The 20,627-nt window shown below is 38.1% G+C and overlaps 1 protein-coding gene across 1 annotated transcript in view; it reads right to left on the bottom strand.

The window, feature by feature from the left end:
• Nucleotides 1-20,627, bottom strand: part of SNAP23 (synaptosome associated protein 23) — a 35,974-nt gene that overhangs the window by 14,906 nt on the left and 441 nt on the right. Inside the window, exons 2-5 of the mRNA XM_032417446.1 lie at nt 2,364-2,467; nt 1,804-1,845; nt 1,342-1,390; nt 479-596 (exon numbers count right to left, since the gene is read on the bottom strand). Of these exons, the coding sequence (XP_032273337.1) occupies nt 479-596; nt 1,342-1,390; nt 1,804-1,845; nt 2,364-2,420 (266 nt within the window). The 5' untranslated portion in view covers nt 2,421-2,467. The remainder of the gene's footprint in view (nt 1-478; nt 597-1,341; nt 1,391-1,803; nt 1,846-2,363; nt 2,468-20,627) is intronic.

Raw genomic sequence — 20,627 nt, 5'->3', positions numbered from 1 at the left:
CTTATCCTCAGTTGACATATGATCTAGCACTAGATTTATACATTCTACTTTTTTGCCATTTTTCCTCATATATCCAACCACATGGTAGGTCTTTTGAAGATAGGATCCAAGTCCTTTCCTCCCTCAGCCATTCTTCATGTGCCTACCACAGAATATGTATTTTTTTAATATTCTTTGTTTGAAAGGAAAAGACACTCATTCCATCCTGCTCTGTATTATCCAGATGTATATTTCCTATATTATATTTCATGTATAACTAAAAAATGAAATTGGGACTTGATCCAAGGACTGACCAAACTGAAGCCATGGCTTTTGGTGAACATGCCCATTTACATGAAAAACTTGATCTGCCCAAAGGAAAAACAGCTTAAATTTTTCTAACAAAGTTCCTTATTTAGGCCCAGTTACACTTCTGACCTTCCTGGAGGGTGGAATGTTCTCACTTTAGTTTTAAAAAGGTCTTGATTTCTCAACTCACCTATTACATGGGCAGACGCAGAGGCCACAGCACTTGTTGAGTTCCGTTAAAGTCTTCTCTGCCTCTTTCATGTCTTTATTAATCTGGTCCATGCCTTCTTCTATGCGGTCTAGTTGTTCTAAGAGTAAGTTGTGGAAGTGACATTTCGTGTTATATTCACAGTGCCAATGAGAAGATACTATTATTATGGAACAGCAAACTTTAACTGTGAATCCACCAGTAATCCATCCCAGTGACTGTATCAGTGCCAGAAAGTACTACATACTGTCCAACATGAAAACAATCTTTCACAAACTGATCCTGAGGCACCTGGCTTCTTATTGTGGGAAGATCTGTTCTAAAGAGATCTGTATAATAGGAGCATGTGAGGGCTTATTTAGAGATCACCCTTGCAACCGAATTAAGTGTATTTCGACCAGACTGTATCCCCAGCATTTCTCTCTCCGAGTAAGTTCAGAACTTGAAGGCTATCATAAGTCTAATCAAATCTAGGCCGGATTGCTCAGAGGCAACTCAAATGGAATGTTTCCAAGCTCACCTGAATGTAAACCTGTTTAAAGACTTAAGCTTCATTTCTGAAAATGATGCTAGAATATCATAGTATCTAATGTACATATGACAAATACACACAGTAAGTCCTGCTGCCTGACAAATACTTGGTATATAATTGGGCATTGTTGCTCCCACCTCAAATAGGCAATGAACATGATATAATTCAAATCAGAAAAAAGAAGTAAACGTATCACTCTTATCTTACATAGGGAAGGCACTCCCAAGGCTTAATTTTAGACATGGCTGATTTGGAAGGGCTTTCTGTTGTCGTTACGTCAAGTCAAGAGTTTCTGCCAATGCCTGCAACTCACCCCCTTGTTCATCCAGCATAGTGATAGTCTTGATTCCTGCATCCTGAGACTAAAAGAGAAAAAAGCTGATAGCACTACAAAACAAAACAAAAGCAACAGAAACAAAGCCTATAAGGCCTAATAGCAAGAGAGAATCATTTAGAAACCTAAGTTCTCAGAGGATGAGAGTTACAGAGAAAACTAATATCCCAAAGCAACAAACTTTAACATATTAAACACCCCCATATAATTAAGTCACAAATTCATGGTGACTTGATCTTCCCTGTCATATTCTAATAGTGTCAATGGGAAAAACAAAAAAGGCCCATCAGTGCATGGTTTGACAAGTTCAGCAACTGCTGGTTTCAAATAATAAAGCTCACTGATAACATATACTTCTGACTCTTAACACAAATTCCAGCTTGTGCTATTCAAGATCCCTCTTATACAATTTTTGTACTTAATGATTAAACACTGTCTTACCTCAAGAGCTAAACCCAGGATTCTCCTTGTACTTTCCAGAGACTAGGGAAAAACACAGGCTTTGTCAAAAAAAAAAAAAAAAATCTGATCACATAGTCATGATGCTACTCTATTTTTAATTGCCAGCCCAGCCATCCCTCCCCTCTTTAAAACAAAAACAAAAAAAGAAAGTTGATCACTGTAATTTTAGTTATTTTCTTCCTACCAGCTGCTCCTTAAGAGAAAATTTGGAGGGTAAAGTTAATGGTATTTATAAAAGTTTAATGTAAGCAGAAAGCTAGGTATGTTACATAGATGTTTCCAATTCCTCAAATCTAGAGTATCTTTGTTGTAACTGTGTTTATTAAACAATGACTTAAAAAAAATCATACAAGCTGCTTTCGCTTACTTAGTTTTTGGTGAGCTGACAAACTAAGGGGCCGGCAATGGCACTCTGAGGCAAATGCATTCTTAAACATAAAGGGACAGGGAGGAGGCCAAAATGGACGTCTAAGAAGGTCCTCTCATCCTTCCACTGTGAAAACTCAAAGAGAATTACTTATTCAAAGTAAAATGTTTACCTCATCAGTAACCTGGTGGGCTCTCAGCTGAATTTCTTCTGATGACAGATTATCCATGGTGAATTAAAACTTTTGATAAGCACCGAAAGTGAAACGTGGATATTCTGTAAGAATAAGGGCACAAAAGGGTTTGTTTGAACAAAGAGTGTGGATTTATGGAATTCAGGATATTTATCTGGAAAACAGGATAAAAAAGCCTATCTATATCGTTAGCTAACTAGCTAGCTATCACACGTGAAGAAATTAAGGCCAAGAAAGGATAAATGGATGGTTAAATGCTAGTTAGTACCAGAGGTGAACCTGAAACTCAGGTTTCAGGACTTCTAATGAAGTGCTGTTTCAGAGAGAAAGTGGTCTCTCTACTCTGAGGAGCACGAACTAGAAGACAAGCTTTAAGAGATTATTAAAATGAATTCTTGGTTGTACAATGTTTTTCATACATTATTTGAATATAGAAAAGCAATGAGGTGAAGAGGTCTAGGTCAGGTTGTATTCCATTAATAAAGTAACAAAATTCAAAGTCGTGTGCCTGAACAACACAGGAAACATTCCAGACATGTGCCAGTTGTCCAGGCTACTCATTGGAGAAAATGAAATATTTTCATTCTTAACAAGAAAAGGATAATGTTGACACAGAACTCAGAAAAAAACCTGAAATTTTTCATAATGGACTTTCCCTTTCCAATTATTTTGTATTTTAGTGAAGTTTTAGTGAAGTCCCTAAGAAACTGTATAATTACTCTCCTATACATAGTAACTTAGTAACTCATAACTCAGAGAAGATTCATGGACATTCAAACTAAAACACTACACATTTAGAAGGTGTTATTCAGGACTACCGTTGTGTATTCCTCTTTGAAAAGTCATATGAAGTAATAAGTACTGTGTGACACTCTAGGTTGCTTTCTTTTCATTACATTGCTAGCTTTTTATTACTTTTTTTGTATTACATTTTTTATTTTTTTATTTTATTTTATTTTTTTAAAGATTTTATTTATTTATTTGACAGAGGGAGAGCGAGAGCAGGAACACAAGCAGGGGGAGTGGGAGAGGGAGAAGCAGGCTTCCCGCTGAGCAGGGAGCCCGATGTGGGGCTCGATCCCAGGACCCTGGGATCATGACCTGAGCTGAAGGCAGCCACTTAACGACTGAGCCACCCGTGCGCCCCTGTATTACATTTTTTAAAAACTAATTTTACCAAGTTCTTTGTCAGTGACACAGATAAAGTCTGGTTTACATTCTGAATTTACCCTCAGGAAACACCTGGCAATGACTGTCACAATTCTGAGGAGGATGGGTAGTGTTACTGGCATCTAGTGGGTAGGGGCCAGGGATGCTGCTAAATATACTATAATTCTTCCCAGGACAGCCCTTCACAACAAAGGATTATCTGACCCCAAATGTCAAAATGCTGAGGTTGAGAAACCCTGCCATGGAGTAAACTCACTGACCAGTAGGGAACCTAGTTAACCAGGAATATACTAGACTAAATCCTTGGAAGGCAGAGATTTTGTTCTTTTTATCTCTAACAGTTGGTACTCCAGCAAATGTGTGCTGAATGAACGAACAAATAAGTAGAAAAATAAGGGTATTCTCAAAATATTTAAGTGGATCTTAGAAACAAAGCTACATGTACCAGTAGCAGAAAGCCTGCAAATATCCACTAGAAACACAAAGCAAAAATTGCCATTACATACATATAATCTGGAATGGCCTGCTGGTCACACACAAATCTTTTTAGTCACATCCATAGCTAACCATCACTTTTAGTAGAATCATCATCGATAAAGCAAAAAGCAACAATATTAGATTCTCAGTACAAAAAGGCATTGCATCTAGAGGTCTGTTTATTAACTCTACTGTCACGGCTGTTTTAGGTTTAATTAAGATTTTGAACATTGATTAAAGTTATTAATGCTCATGAAGAAAATTATTAATTACTATTATTAATAAAAAGTATTACTACAAAAAGTTGCAAATTTAATTTAATATCTTGCTTGCCATTGTAGGACTCTGGCTCTGGCAAAAGGTTCATACACAAAGATATAAAATCAAGATATAAAGGTCTTTCTTGAATTAAGAACTGATCATTCATTAGATAGAAGCATAAATAGAACCACATGATTTATTCCTTTGCTAATCATTTGAGCCATTAGATTTATCATAGATCTGTTCATGCTAGTTTCTCTTGTTAATATTTCATAGTTACAATTATGAAAAATTGTTTTTGTAACCTCTCACCTCCAGATTTCTGTATACCTTTTCTTTCTGTAATACCCCAGGTAACTTTATGCTTCTCCATTACTTTCAGAGCCCCAACAACATACTTATAAAAGCCTGCCCTTCCCAGCATGCTCCAGTTGTCTATACCTCCTCAATGCCCAACAGAGCAGAAAGTGGGGAAAAAAGTAATACATGCTAATCAAGTAATGCCTGGAAGTGTCAGGTTTTCCAATATGGTATCCTGTGGGTAGAAGACATTTTGGGCATAAGGATGCCCAGATCTCTCAAATTGTATAATTTTATAATTCTACTCCTGGACCTAATTTCTGCCAGGTACAAGTCAGTATTTGCTATCTTCCCATGCTAGTGAAAATGAGCAAAAACTTCTCATAGATTCAAAGAGAGGCTTGAATATAAAACTGACCTCTGTCAAACAAGAAGATTCCAAGAGTCCTACCTTCTAATGATAAGAAGGAAGAAAGGAAGGAAGGAAAGAAGGAAGGAAGGAAGGAAGGAAAGAAGGAAGGAAGGAAGGAAGGAAGGAAGGAAGGAAGGAAGGAAAGAGAAAGAGAAAGAAAGAAAGAAAAGAAAAGAAAAAAAGGCAGATACAGCTGGGAGGTGTATATGAAGAATCAGTCCTGGCATGGCCATGGGCTCATTTCGAGGGACACACCCACTGGTGAACTCAAAGTGCTGCCTAGTACTTCCTTTTTTCTCTCTTGAGCAGATGGCACAAGACAAGAAATAGACTTATGTAAAGTTCTCACATACCTGACAAGCTGACATCAGAACACAGCTGCCTAAGACCTCTACTCTGGATTCTTGAGGGTGTTGAACACATGGTTACAGTAAATGGGAGCAAGAGAGACAAAGCAGAACTGTAAGGGGGAAGGACAAAGCTAACAATACTCCCCAGGCTGTTATTAGCCTTTACAAAACTGCTCAGAAGTGTCGGGCAGGGTGCAACCTAGAATTAGCTAGCTTTACTCATATTTATTATTTTCTCCAGAAGTTTTTCTTATAAAGTCAGGGAAAGGCTATCCAGAATGTTGTAGTAAAGAGAATTAGAGGTGGGATAGGGGAAGGAAAACAAAATGTCATTTGACACAAATATCCCATTAACTTACTGTTCTTAGATATAACCTAATAGATTAAATATCTGTGTCATTCTTTCAATGCTCCCAGAACCTAATATACTATGTTAATTGTGAGAACAGTATATGCTCCCTTTGAGAGGTAACTGCAAGATTTTTCCCAATGCTTTTACAACATATCTTCCTTACTATGGTTCATTTGGGCTTTCTAGAAGACTCCAAGTTTACCTTAATTTCTTGTTATAAACTTTGGGGGGAGTGGGGAAGAAGAAATATTCAATGAGTACCTACTATGTGTCATATACCCTACTAAGTACTTATATACATCATTATCTTTATTATACCAGTTTATAGATGGGGGAACTAAGGGTCCAGTAAGTAATTTGCCCAAGGTGACTGAGTCAGTAAAGAGCAGATTTATTATCAAGTTTGGATATTCTGAAACCAAAGATAGCTCATGGTTTAGTAACTAGTCTTAACTGTTGGATGCATCTTCCCTTAACAAATATCAGATGATGAGAACTGCTAAATATCGGAAAATAGACTAAGTACCCTACCTGACAGCTCATTTCAAAATTTAAGATGCCTTTTTTTTTTAATATTTATTTATTTATTTGGGGGAGGAGGGGCAGAGGGAGAGGGAGAGAGAATCTCAAGCAGACTCCCTGCTGAGCGTGGAGCCCAATGTGGGGCTCAATCTCACAACCCTGAGATCATGACCAGAGCGAAAATCAAGAGTCAAACGCTTATGGGGTACCTGGGTGGCTCAGTTGTTAAGCGTCTGCCTTCAGCTCAGGTCATGATCCCAGGGTCCTGGGATCCAGCCCCGCATCGGGCTCCCTGCTCCGCGGGAAGCCTGCTTCTCCCTCTCCCACTCCCCCTGATTGTGTTCCCTCTCTCGTTGTGTCTCTGTCAAATAAATAAAATCTTTAAAAAAAAGAAGTCAGACGCTTAAGGGACTGAGCCACCCAGGTGCCCCTGAGATGCCTTTTTTCTTTTTAAAGATTTTTTTTTTTTTTAAGATTTATTTATTTGTCAGAGAGAGAGAGAGAAAGCACAAGCAGGGGGAGCAGCAGGCTCCCCACTGAGCAAGGAGCCCAATGCGGGACTCAATCCCAGGACTCTGGGATCATGACCTGAGCCGAAGGCAGATGCTTAATGAACTGAGCCACCCAGGTGTCCCCCTAAGATGCCTTCTATAATAAAACCATAAAAACTCTTCAACAGATTCAAAATTAAAGGAAGAACTGGGGCACCTGGCTGGCTCAGTTAGTAGAGCAATGGACTCTAGATCTCAGGGTTGTGAGTTCAAGTCCCACACTGGGTGTAGAGATTACTTAAAAATAAAATCTTAAAAAAATAATTAAAGGAAGAACTACACAGACAAGAGTAATCATGGTTTTCAGCTGTTTTATTTTTTTTCCAGCTGTTTTAAAATAATTTAGAATCTGAAATTATTTAGGGGCAGCTGGCTTGCTCAGCCCGTACAGCATGTGACTCTTGATCTTGGGATTGTGAGTTCAAGTCCTATGTTGGGTATAGAGATTACTTAAATGAACAAAAAATACAAAAAGAAATTGCTTTCCTAGGCAACTAAGCAAAAAAAAAAAAAAGAATATCTTGTAGAATCTGAAATTACCTAAATTTAGAAAATGAAACTAATACTACTGGGAAGAAGGACTACAAAGAAAAAGGTCTTGGAACTGAATCAACAGGAGATCAATGTCTTCACTGATAAAAATGAAGATATGTAAGGAATAAAAGAAACAGCACTTTAAATCACCACCAATTCTAGCGTCCTGCCTGGACCAACATAGGAGTGATTTTATAAAATAATTCATTTTATACTGGAAAGCAAAGATTTTGCATTAAAATATTCTACTAAGTTAGCTTCATGACTTATTCCTTCTCTTAAAATTAATCCTAATTTTAAAAATTAATCCTAATCCTAAAATGCTCTACAAATTACACCCATATAGTTTATTACTGTAGGATAAAAATTTGTGACTCTCCTTGATATATTTTGGTTGGACTTTCATGGTAATCAGTGTACTGACAGCAAGTGCAAATTTCTGTTCATAGCAGGCTAGCATAGTGGTCATTAGCAGGAACTCCAGCATTCAAATTCTGACCCCAAAATGTATTGGTTGTCTGACCTCAGGCGAGTTAGCTAAATCCACTAAGACTCAGTTTCTACATTTGTAAAATAGAGATAACAGGCCCTTTTTGTGAGGATTAAAAAGATGATCCATACAAAGTGCTTGTTATTAGTGCCCGATACACGGCTAATATTCTAGTGTCAGCCATTATTTTAATATTATTAGGGAAGCAGAAAGAAATAGGCAAAAGAAAAGCAAAACAACAATGTTAAGTATATGTGACATTAATGTAAATGCTACTAAATATTAATTGTTCCATCTGTAAGGCTAAATTTAAATATTAGAGTTGGTAATACTGTGTGAGCTACACATCTGAACTATTTTCATGCCAGCCATGAGTCTGCCCATGTCAAGACAGATATTAAACAGGTTTAAATTAAACCATTTCTGGTTGATAGGTACTTTAATCTAGACAAATATATATATATATAGCTTTGCATGTCTAAAAAATCAAAGACTGCCCCAAAATGTGTTTTTTTTCCCCCTGGCTAAGGCTTAGCAAACACAAAACCACACAAAATGGTGAAGGTCAGTATATGAAGTGAACAAAGTAAGACTTAAAAATAGTCAAATACTTGCTATAAAAAATATCGGTAGAAAAAAGTCTAGAAGGGAATCATTAAAATATAACCAATAGCTATGGTGGTAGAATTAAGAGTGATTTTACTTCTTCTCCCAATTCACCAAATAGTTTGCAATGTAGTTATACTACTTTTAAAATTCATACATTTATTTTCATCATAAAATATGATAGCTTAGGGGCGCCTGGGTGGCTCAGTTAAGCATCTGCCTTCAGCTCAGGTCAGGATCCCACAGTCCTGGGATCCAAGCCCTGGGTAGGGCTCCCTGCTGGGGGGGGTGTTCTGCTTCTCTCCCTCCCCCTGCCCATTCCCCATCCCCCCCCCAGCTTGTGCTCCCTCTTGCTCCCTCGCTCTCACTCCCTCTCAAATAAATAAATAAAACCTTTAAAAATATATGATAGCTTATGACAACCAAGAAAGCCGATTTATAAGATTGGAGAAAACAAAGACAAGGAATTAATTTTAGACCCCATTTCATAAGCATAATTATGAATTCTTGGCCTCTCTTGAGAGAAATCTTCTGTTGGCACATAGTCACAGTAAATATAAATTTGTAGAAACATTTTCATGCGTTAACAGATGATCACCTTTCCAAACCACAAAGGTATGGAAATAATACAGAACAATTGGTCCTAAACATCCTGCTAACAGATGGTTAGAGCAAAGGCCCTTGCTAAAGTTTGGCTGGGACCTTACTTCATTCACAGTAGATGGCAGAAATGGGTTCTAATGAGTTCTGAATAAGTTCTTAATGCTTTCATGGCAAAATACTAAGAGGTGGATAAAAGAGGGCCCCACAAAGAAGCAGAGAACTTAGCTGGAATAGAGAATTTACAACTCAGTCTTGGAATACAACCAATCTCCTGTCATGGCCCCTCACCTTCAGTGTATTCTCTTTCTCTAACCTTCTTACCAATAATCAACCTCCTCAGGGATTCTAAGAAAATGAATGAAATTAGAAGCCATTTAAAAGGTAACCTGTAGGACGTGCTTTAAAATAATTCAGAGGTGATATGATAGCTTAGGGGCGCCTGGGTGGCTCAGTTAAGCGTCTGCCTTCAGCTCAGGTCAGGATCCCACAGTCCTGGGATCCGAGCCAGGGTGGGAGTACAGAGGAAACAAGATTGGCCATGACTGTTGAAGCTGGTGAATAATACAGGAAAGTGTCGTCATGCTACTTTCTCAACTTTTTATTATGAAAGAATTCAACATATATGACAGTTCTTTAAAATGGCAAGTAACTTTTTAATAGTCATTACTCACCATTTTCTAAGTCTAAATAATGAGTAAGGGATTGAGAAGAATCACAGTAACAACTACAAGTTAATACTTACAAAGCACTATACATGGAAGGCACTATTTTTTTAAAGATTTATTTATTTGAGAGAGAGAGTGTGTGTGTGTGCATGGGGGGATGTAGCGCAGCAGAGGGAGATGGAGAGAGATTATCTTAAGCAGGCTCCACACCCAGCGCAGAGTCCAAAGCGGGGCTCGATCTCACAACCCTGAGATCATGACCTGAGCCAAATCAAGATCAAAAATCAAAATCAAGAGTTGGACGCTTGGGGCGCCTGGGTGGCTCAGTTGTTAAGCATCCGCCTTCGGCTCAGGTCCTAATCCCAGGGTCCTGGGATCGAGCCCCGCATAGGGCTCCCTGCTCAGCGGGAAGCCTGCTTCTCCCTCTCCCACTCCCCCTGCTCATGTTCCCTCTCTCACTGTCTCTCTCTCTCTGTCAAATGAATAAACAAAATCTTTAAAAAAAAAAAAAAAGAGTTGGACGCTTAAGCAACTGAGCCACCCGGGCGCCCCCATGCAAGACACTATTCTAAGAAATTAAAAACATACACATAACACACACACACACACTCATTCATTTAATCCTTAAAACACTCCTCTTAGTCTGTCCAGCTGCTATAACAAAAAAACATAGACTTGGTAGCTTATTAACAACAGAAATTTATTTGTCACATTTCTGGAGGCAGAAGTCTGAGCTCAAGGTGCCAGCACTGGTCACCTTCTCATCAGGGCCCTCTTTCTGGTGCAAAACTGATGCCTTATATGGTGGAAGGGGCTAGGGAGTTCTCTGGAGCTTCTTTTATAAGGCACTAATCACTTCCATGAGGACTCCACCTTCATACCTTAAGCACCTCCCAAAGGTTCCACCTAATACCATCACACCAGGAATTAGGATTTCAACGTAGGAATTTTGGTAGGAAGACACAAACATTCAGACCATAACAAACACTATTTAATTCCACATTTTACAGATGTAGGAACTAAGGAACAGTGAGGTTAAGCAACGTTCGCAAGGTCATATAGTAGAGCCAGGTTCAAACCTAGGTAGACTGATCCAGAGTATGTGCTTTCAATCACTATTACATACATTAACAAGAGAAGAAAAGAAAGACACATTATCAAGTCATTCAAATGTATAGCAGCTTTGCCAAGAAAAGTATATATATGAAGTTCCTGCCTTCCCCTTTTCAAGTAGCAAGTCTAACTCCAGTCAGAGTTAGAACAGTGGTTCCCAGTCTTGGCTACACATAATCACCTGGAGGCCCAAGCTGCACCCCGGACTAATTAAATCAGAAACTCTGGGGGTGAGAGCCAGTTGATTTTAAACCTTCCCAGATGACTCCAATGAGTAACCAAGGTTGAAAACCACTGTTGTAGGTGAAAGTTGTTTTTTTTGTTTTGTTTTTTGTTTTGTTTTTTTTTAGGATTTTTATTTATTTGACAGAAAGAGAGCAAGCGAGCACACAAGCAGGGGAAGCGGCAGGCAGAGGGAGAGGGAGAAACAGGCTCCCCTCCAGAGCAAGGAACCTGCTGTGGGACTCGATCCCAGCACCCTGGGATCACGACCCGAGCCAAAGGCAAACACCCAACCGACTGAGCCACCCAGGCACCCTGTTTTGTTTTGTTTTTTAATGTATAGCCAAGTACTAATTGATGATACCCTACCCCTGTTATGTATGTAATGTAAAGTTCGCCATTTAAAGTATACAATTTAGTACCTGTTATAATTCTGGTACCTAATGGAGGAAAAACACACTATTTAACAATGTAGGACAAGAACAACTTAGGCTTCAACAGGTTAAGCAGTGAATTACTACATGTGACCCAGCAATTCTATTCCTACGTACATTAGAGAAAAATGAAAACATAGGTCCACATAAAAACTTGTACACAAATGTTTAAAGCAGCATTATTGCTAACAGCCAAAAAGCAGAAAACACCAAATGCCCAAATGTCCATATAATGGAATATCATTCAGCCATAAAAAGGAATGCTACATGCTACAACATGTTTGAGGCTTGGAAGCATTATTCTAATTGAACAAAACCAGACACAAAAGACCCCATATTGTTTGATGTCGTTTATGTGAAATGCCCAGATTAGGTATATCCATAGAGACAAAAAGTAGATTAGTGATTGCCAGAGGATGGGGGAAAGTGGGGACGGGACTGACTACCAATAGATATAGGGATTGTTTTGGGGGTGATGGAAATGTTCTGGAATTAGTAGTGATGGCTGCACAGCCTTATGAATATACCCAAAGCCACTAAATTGTATACTTTAAATGGTGAACTTTACATTATGTGAATTATGTCTCAATTTCTAAAAATTGAAAAAAATGACTTAAGGATGGAGAAAGAATATTTAAAAGAAGAAAACAGTTAAGGAAAACAGTATGAGTAAGAATGAAAAGGAAGATGAGAAGGAAAACATTAATTTTGTAGCTTTTCCTATGCCAAACAATTTTCTGCCACAGTATAAAATGATAGATTTAGTTAAAATAAATGATAGTAGCTATAGAGTAGGCACCACTGAAATATAAAACTTGTACTTTATATTCAATGGATCCCCTCCTTTCTTCCCCAAAAAGAAAAATGGTGGTTGGAAAACAGGATAGAACCACCACATTAAGAAATAAACCGGATGTACTTCTTTATTAAGATACAAGTACAGTCTGTGTTTGGATTCTGAAAACGTGCCATTCCATATCTTTAAAATGGAAGAGTCCAATTTTCTTTCTCACAATGAGAGAAAAAAATTCTTTTAACTGGCACTTCTGGCTATTATTAATAACTAGTGCAAGAGAAAGTAAAACCTAAATAAGGCAACATCAAGGTCATAACTTTTATGTTAGTATATCTGAAAATGCTGAACTGTTTTTAGAGCTTAAAATGGTCATTATAAAGGTTATACACTACTATTTTCTACCAATAAATCTTAATGCCACATTAAAAAATATGTATAGTTTAAAAACTAAAGGCCAAAAATGTAAATGTCCACCCAGCTTAAATGAGATGGAATGAAAACGTTTTAAAAAATTTTACAGACGATTTTTATTTGTCTTACACAATAATGTATTTTTCTAAATTTTCTTTAAAAGGACTTTTTTTTTTTTAAGTTTTTATTTTAATTCCAGTTAGCTAACATACGTTTCAGGTGTACAATACAGTTTCAAGTGTACAATACAGTGATTCAATACTTCCATAAATCACCATAAATCACCAGGTGCTCATCACGACAAAAGCACTCCTCAATCTCCATCACCTATTTAACCCAACTCCTTACCCCACTCCCCAAAAGTTATAAACATAGACTGGTTGGGCGCGGGTGGGTGGCGCAGTCGCAGTCGGTTGAGCATGCAGCTCTTGGTTTCAGCTCAGGTCATGATCTCATGGGTAGTGAGATCCAGCCCTGCCTGCAACTCCAGGCTCATTGGGGAATCTGCTTGAAGATTTTCTCCCTCTGCCCCTCCCCCAACTCGCACGCTGGCCCTCTCTCTAAAATAAATAAATAAAATTTTGGGGGGAAAAAGAAAGAACTCAAAGACCAGGACTTTAAAAATTTTAAATTAATAAATCTTTTTTTAATTAATAAATCTTAAAAAAAAAATCCATACACTGGTTTTGTAGATAAGTTTCAGAATACTCTGTTACTCTATAACTTCATTAACAGCAAATTTATGCAATAACTATAAGCCTTTGATAATGAAAAACTCTAAAAGATAAAAAATGTTGCAAACTCCAAATGACACAAGAAACAGTGATATAAACAGTATTTTTTTTAGCATTCAGGACAGTCTGTGGGTATTTCAATTCCCACTCCTATAAAATTAAAGTTTTCTTAACCAGTGTTTAGGAAAGTAAAATGCTGATTTTTAAAAACCAAAACTCTGCAGTGCCTGGGTGGGCTCAGTTGGTTAAGCAACTGTCTTCGGCTCAGGTAATGATCCCAGGGTCCTGGGATGGAGCCCCACATTGGGCTCCCTGCTCAGCAGGGGGCCTGCTTCTCCCTCTCTCTCTGCTGCTCTCCCTGCCTGTGCTCTCCTGCTTTCTGTCAAATAAATAAATAAAATCTTAAAAAAAAAAAAAACTTTCAAGAGATGATGTAATATCTACAAGAAAATTTTAAATTATTGCTACTCTTTGACTTTTTCTTTCAGAAATCCAGAAGAAAATCATAGATACAGACAAAAATACATTGCTCCCAGTATTATTTATAATGTTAAAAAAAACTGAAGCTCGGGCGCCTGGGTGGCTCAGTTGGTTGAGCGACTGCCTTCGGCTCAGGTCATGATCCGGGAGTCCCTGGATTGAGTCCCACATCAGGCTCCCTGCTCAGCAGGGAGTCTGCTTCTCCCTCTGACCCTAACCCTTCTCATGTGCTCTCTCATTCTCTCTCTCTCAAATAAATAAATAAAATCTTTAAACAAAAAATACATTAAAAAAAAAAACAAAAACCTGAAGCAATCTAAATAACCAATGATGGGATTTGACTGAATAATTATGGCACAACTATATGATGGAATGTTATTCAGCCATTTAAAATTATTTTGAAGACTTTATATTCTTCCATATTTAATTTTAATCAAAAATATACATGTGTGTATATATATGTGTGTGTGTATATATATATATATATATATATATATATATATATGGACGTAGTTTGAGATGTCAAATAGTTCTACAACAGTAATAAATAGCAATTCCCCTGCCCTCCCTTGTGCCCCAAACCAATTCCTGTTTCCAGGAGCCCAGAGGCAAAATTTTCAACAGTGTTAGTTATTCCAGTGTTTAACCTCAAATTCCTAAATCATATGCTTATAGTGTTGTTTCTTGATATTTTCCAATTTTGGGTATCATTCATGAACTTTCTACAATGAAGATATTTAGCTCTTATACCTCCCCATCTCCTATTTTTCTTATTTGTCCTTGTATTATAGGCTGGCTGGCTAATTAAATTCTTGGTTGGAAATCAGAAGTCCTGAAGCGGTGAAGAAATCTGTTTAATTTTGGCTATCCCAGTCAAATAGAGATGACCATAAAATCTTTCCTTCAAAGAACATTTTTATTAATCCCAGGGAACCAAGGTTCCATGGAACATGACTTGGAAACTACTAGCCTGAAGAAATTTCTGCTTAATCAATCAGTTATCTGGGAACAAAGTTTCTGCTCAATTCTTATCTCAGAGAATAGTCTCTGAAAATAAACCTCAGAGATCATCTAGTCCAACTTCTTTATACTAAGAGAATAAAAAGCAGCACTTCTGGCTCTTAGGCTCTTTCCATAATACATAATCTTTTCTGGGGGAGAGGGGTGGTCCTTCCTGGAACAGACCTGAATGTAACTGAGGAAAAGGCAGTTGTTTGCAGAGGCCTGTGGTCTTAGAAGGGCATGCCAGACCAGAACCCAACTGAAGAGGAAAACTAGACAAAGGTTGTCAGAAGAGAATGTGGTGACATCTAGCTACGGTGACTGCCCCCAAAGAGCTGAGAGTTCCCTTATGCTGATGGATGGAGAGTCAGCAATCTGCCTAGCCTGAAAGCTTAGCAGAAAAAGATTATGGTCCCAGAATACATCCCTCTTAATTCATTCCAGAAACATTTTTCAAGAATCTGCTATCAAGGGGCACCTGGGTGGCTCAGTCGTTAAGCATCTACCTTCGGCTCAGGTCATGATCCCAGGGTCCTGGGATCGAGCCCCCTATCCGGCTCCCTGCTCAGCGGGAAGCCTGTTTCTCTTTCTCCCACTCACCCTGCTTGTGTTCCCTCTCTTGCTGTGTCTCTGTCAAATAAATAAATAAAATCTTTAAAAAAAAAACAAAAAACGACCATTAAAAAAAAAAAGAAAACTACCTTCCTTCCTTTTTAAATGTGTATTTTATGATACATTGTAGTTAGGACATGGAAAATAAAGCACTCTTCTCTCCTGCCTCTAAATATATAGTTTCCAGTTTTTCAGTTTTCTAGTTGTTTTGTGTACACAAATCCTGCCTCTCTACAAGACTAAAGTCTTAGCTTAAGGCTAAAACCATCTCAACCAATGTCAAGGCCAAGTTGGGCTGAAAATGATTTCAGTTATTATTAATTCTCCTGTGACTAAGCTTGCTACTTTTAGATTAGGTGAGATAATTTAATAAATTGTGTTGAATGAACATAATGTAGTGGTTAATAACACAGACCCCAAGGTCAGACAGACCCTGAGTTCATCCTAGCTCTGATACCCAGGCAATTTACTCAACCTATTCAAGTTTCAGTTTCCTTGTTCATTAGGATAACGGTTCTACCTTCCAATTTTGTTTCAGAAATGAATTAATGTATGTAAAGTGTTTAGCACAGTGCTCACATTATTTATGTTCTCTATCTGTGGTATTTGACTGTTTGAGAGGCTAATCAAAAAGTTACTAGGTGAACTTAGAATCACAGCCAAAATACTCTGGATGGTTGGGGTGAATATTTTATTCAAGCAGGGTGAGCCTTGCGTCATCCCCATCTCACACCTGTGTATCATGTCATGCTATACCCACGCAGCTCTTTCTTGAAGACTCTAAAGATAATAACGGAGAAAAAACAGAAAAAATAGAAGAAAGGGTAACAGAGAACAAAGTAGAAATTCAGACATGGACCATCACTTATGGGGTAAAAGAATTTAGTTTTTCTTTAGGAATATATTTTTTGCTTAGATCCCATTTTTAATATGAAACATTAAAGATGTTCACACATCGGGGGGCGCCTGCATGGCTCAGTCAGTTAAGCATCTGCCTTCAGCTCAGGTCATGATCCTGAGGTCCTGGGACTGATCCCTGCATCGGGCTCCCTGCTTGCGGGGAGCCTGCTTCTCCCTCTCCCTCTGCCGCTCCCCTTGCTTGTGTGCTCTCTTGCGGTCTCTCAAATAAATAAAATCTTAAAAAAAAAAAAAAGGGAAGGAAGGATGTTCACACACACAAAAAGTACAGGTGCACAGTATTCTAAAATACTCAAAATACTCTAGGTCACGCCAAAAAGAGCCCCTGCTCTGGTCAGGAAATTTAATTCTTTCTAAAGACATTCAGATGAGAGCTTTATTTATGTCAAGGCTAGTTTCCTCCTTTTACTTCCTGTGTTTCCTTTCTACTTCCTTCTACAGGAACAATTTTAACCATTCTTTTTTTTTTTTTTAAAGATTTTTATTTATTTATTTGTCAGAGAGAGAGCACAAGCAGGGGGAGCAGCAGAGGGAGAAGGAGAAGCAGGCTCCTCACTGAGGAGCAAAGAGCCCGATGTGGGACTCGATCCCAGGACCCTGGGATCATGACCCGAGCCGAAGGCAGATGCTTAACGACTGAGCCACCCAGGCGTCCCCAATTTTAACCATTCTTATAAAGCTCAAAAACTATGCAAATATAAGAAGTACACCACTGACTCATATCTATTAAACATCATGTTTCAAAGAGCACTGAAGCACATGATTCCAGACAGAAACCATACTGCTGAGAAAATACCACTAAAAATCAGGAACCAAAAAGATCAAGATTACACTTCAGCTTTATAGAAGTACTGTTTATGACTTAATTGCTGAAGCCCAACACCTAGTTTTCAAGTCCTGCTCAACCCTGGAACTTCCACAATTCTACTCTAAGTGACCAGAATATAATCTTAGGAAGGTAGATCTATATGTGATTATAATCAATTGTATTGACATTGTCTAAAAGAAAGGGTACGGAAACAGAAAAGGGATGCTCTATAAGAGTTAAGAAAGAGGTTCAAGAATGCAGCATTCATTCTCTAAGTAGGAGAGACATACAATCTGGCAGACTTAAGTATGGTATCTGCCAAGGAAGACACCAAGTGTGAGGTAGGGACAATTAGCAAGGCTTCACCTTGCCTGAATGAAATATTTACCCAAGTCATCCAAGTATTTTGGCTCTGATTCCAAGTTCACCTAGAAGCTTTCTGGTTAGCTTCTCAAATATTCTGATACGATGCCAGAGATAGAGAACATAAGCACTCAGGACCCTGGAAAAGAATATCCCCCACAGTAGGTAAAAAGAGTGGCACTCTTGGGGCACCTGGGTGGCTCAGCAGGTTAAGCATCTGACTTTAGCTCAGATCATCATCTCAGGGTCCTGGGATCAAGCCCCAATCAGGCAGGCTCTGTCCTCAGCAGGGAGTCTGCTTGTCCCTCCACTCTGTCCCTCCCCCTGCTCATGCTCTTGCTCTCTCAAATAAATAAAATCTTAAAAAAGAAGAAGAGTGCCATTCTTGTTTATACAAAGGGCAATACAGCGTAGTGGTTAAGTGCCCAATACTTGGAGGCATGTTTTAAAATCCTGACTATTGCCTAATTTACTTCTCTGTGCTTCAGTTTTTTTCATTAAATGAGAATATAATGTTTATTTTGAGCATTATAAGGACTGAGTTAATTCATGCTAAGCATTTAAACCTTGACTGGTATATAGTGCTCAATGAAGCTATCATAATCTCTCGTAATTATTAAACATCTCTTGTGATTTTGATTTGAGAATCAAAATCCAAGCATGATCAACCCTAAAAAAATTGTGATTTTAGACTATCAAAGAAGTGTCACAATGTAAGGCCTCCGTAGTCATGCCAGAATATACTGTTATGTGTATACAGAGTGGGTAGGGTGGCTTTAAAAGGCAGACACAGGAGACAGGTTTTGAAGGGCTTTGTGTACTCTACCAAGAAGTTTGGATTTTATTTTAGAAGTCTCAAAAGGCCATCTAAAGGTAATTTCAATTGTCAAAGCATTGTTCAAATAAATTTAAATCCAAGTTACACATCTCACAAAAGTCAAGACGGATGGGGGGATTCCAGAAAAAATATACTGATAAGTATACAAGTATGAAATTGAAATCAAAACCAAAATGTCAGTGAATTTAACTGAGTGCAAATGGAACACCACCTCCACCACCAATATTACAAAATGAGCAGTACATGCTGTTTCCTGGCTCTATAATCCACTTCCTCCAGTTGTTGGAGGCACTGGATCCATCTGTTTCAAGTCTCTATTCACCACAACAAAGAAAAAGACCAGTCCTTGTCATCTAGTCCTTTCTCAATCGACAGACCTAGAAACGAAATACAGCACTAGAATAAAAAAGTTCAGCACTCTTGAATGCAAGCAACATCATATATTATAAATGCTAAAATATAAATAACACTGAGTACAAACACAAAAAACAAACTTCCAGAATGTTTTAAGACATAGCACCTTAATTTAGAAGAAAAAAAAAGGCAGCTGATTTCACAAAAATGTCAAAGAGCAAACATCCCCTTTTTCCCTTTTGCTATTCTAATCTACTTTCATCTGGTGAAACCAGATAAGTAGGTGTGCTAGAATTGTGTCACAATAGTGAATGCCATCACTGAGTTCACAGAATTTTGAAGTCCACTGGCCTAGTCCAATCTTCACTTTATTTTAAAAATGAGTAGGTTAGTTCCAAAGCAGTATTTTCCAGAGTGCAGAGCAAGAACACGAGATGATTTCAGTTGATACGTAAACAAGTTACATACTGAAGTTACATATTTATTATAATGTGTACTAGAAAAAGGTATACATAAAAACCATGATTTCACAGATTATCACTTTGGAAGAGGGTAGTGCTGAAAACAAGTCTATTAAAAACATGAAATAAAATAACACAGATGATCTTCTAAAAGGCAAGTTTTATTATAGTGGTATGGTTCATGAGGAGTGAAATACAGCTGTCCCATGAACAACAGGGCCTGTTTTTTTATTTATTATTTTTGTGTATTTGCTTCCTTCTTGGTTCAAGGTTGTGTTCTGAATGATTAGAAATGATGTGACCTTTAGTTATCCTGTTACTATGCTTAAGCTCATTTAGAGTAAAAGAAGCAAACACTAAGATGCATACAGAAATACTACTGTTTATAGGAAAGAGTGCCATACTGTTAAGAAAATAATGGCACAATAAGACTTTGTTATCCTGGAACTAGAATAACAGGAATTTTCTAGTACATATCCACGTACAAGCACCTTAAAAAAAAAGAAAAAAAAGAAGCCTAGAAATACGATAAATATCTGAGCTGTAGGCTGTTATATGATTATTCTATTTACTGTCACACTTACTGTCAAAGGAGCATGGTAATGTGAGTAGAGATGTTTCTCCTAATATTTGCTAACATTTATATGAATGTGTTCTTTCTCGTTACCTCTTGCCAAAGGAACGAGTGACAACTAACCATTAGAATGCCTTAGGCATCAACTGTGATGGTGGAAGAAACATTAATTTTTAAAAAACCTTACTATGAAATAGTTTGTTTAGATCTCAACGTATTCTAGCTAATGATGTGCCATGAATTTCAAGTGTGGTTTTCCAGGCTAGGCAAGAACGCTGGAGAATCATTTCTATTTGGTCTTATCTGCTGTTACTTTTTACTGGCACATCTGAAGCCAGTCTTAAGGACATAAGGGCAGAGGGAGTAATATTCCTCTCAGTTCTTGAAATATCTGCTTCGGTGAAGCTACGTTATTTTCACATGACTGAGGGAACGCTGTCAGAAGCTAATATCTAAACACCCCTCGCCAGTCGTCCCCCTACTTCCTAAAGGAGATGACTAGCAAAAGGCAAAATGATACTCCCTTTTCATCTTCGTTTCCCAACTTTGATGTCTTTCGGTTTCCTCTACCCTCGTCTACCTTTCCTAACATTGTGGTGACTAATGATGAAAAAAAGGATGAGCTGAAATAGCACTTTCCGGTACTCCCCCTGCCCACCCCCGCAACCAACAACTCCAGCCTGGAATTGTAAAATTCGGTGTTTTACAGATCCTTCGTTAGTCTACAGTAGAGCCGCGACGTTAAGGATGGACTTTCCTAGAGAGCATGGACTCTCCAACGCCACGAACCTTAGACACCTTCACACAACTAGTTCAGAGTTATCTGATCA

This window comes from Phoca vitulina, unplaced genomic scaffold (assembly GCF_004348235.1).
Source record: "Phoca vitulina isolate PV1807 unplaced genomic scaffold, GSC_HSeal_1.0 scaffold20, whole genome shotgun sequence".
NCBI lineage: Eukaryota > Metazoa > Chordata > Mammalia > Carnivora > Phocidae > Phoca > Phoca vitulina.
The sequence above is the reverse complement of the archived record's forward strand: the minus strand, read 5'-3'. Positions and strand labels throughout refer to the sequence as shown.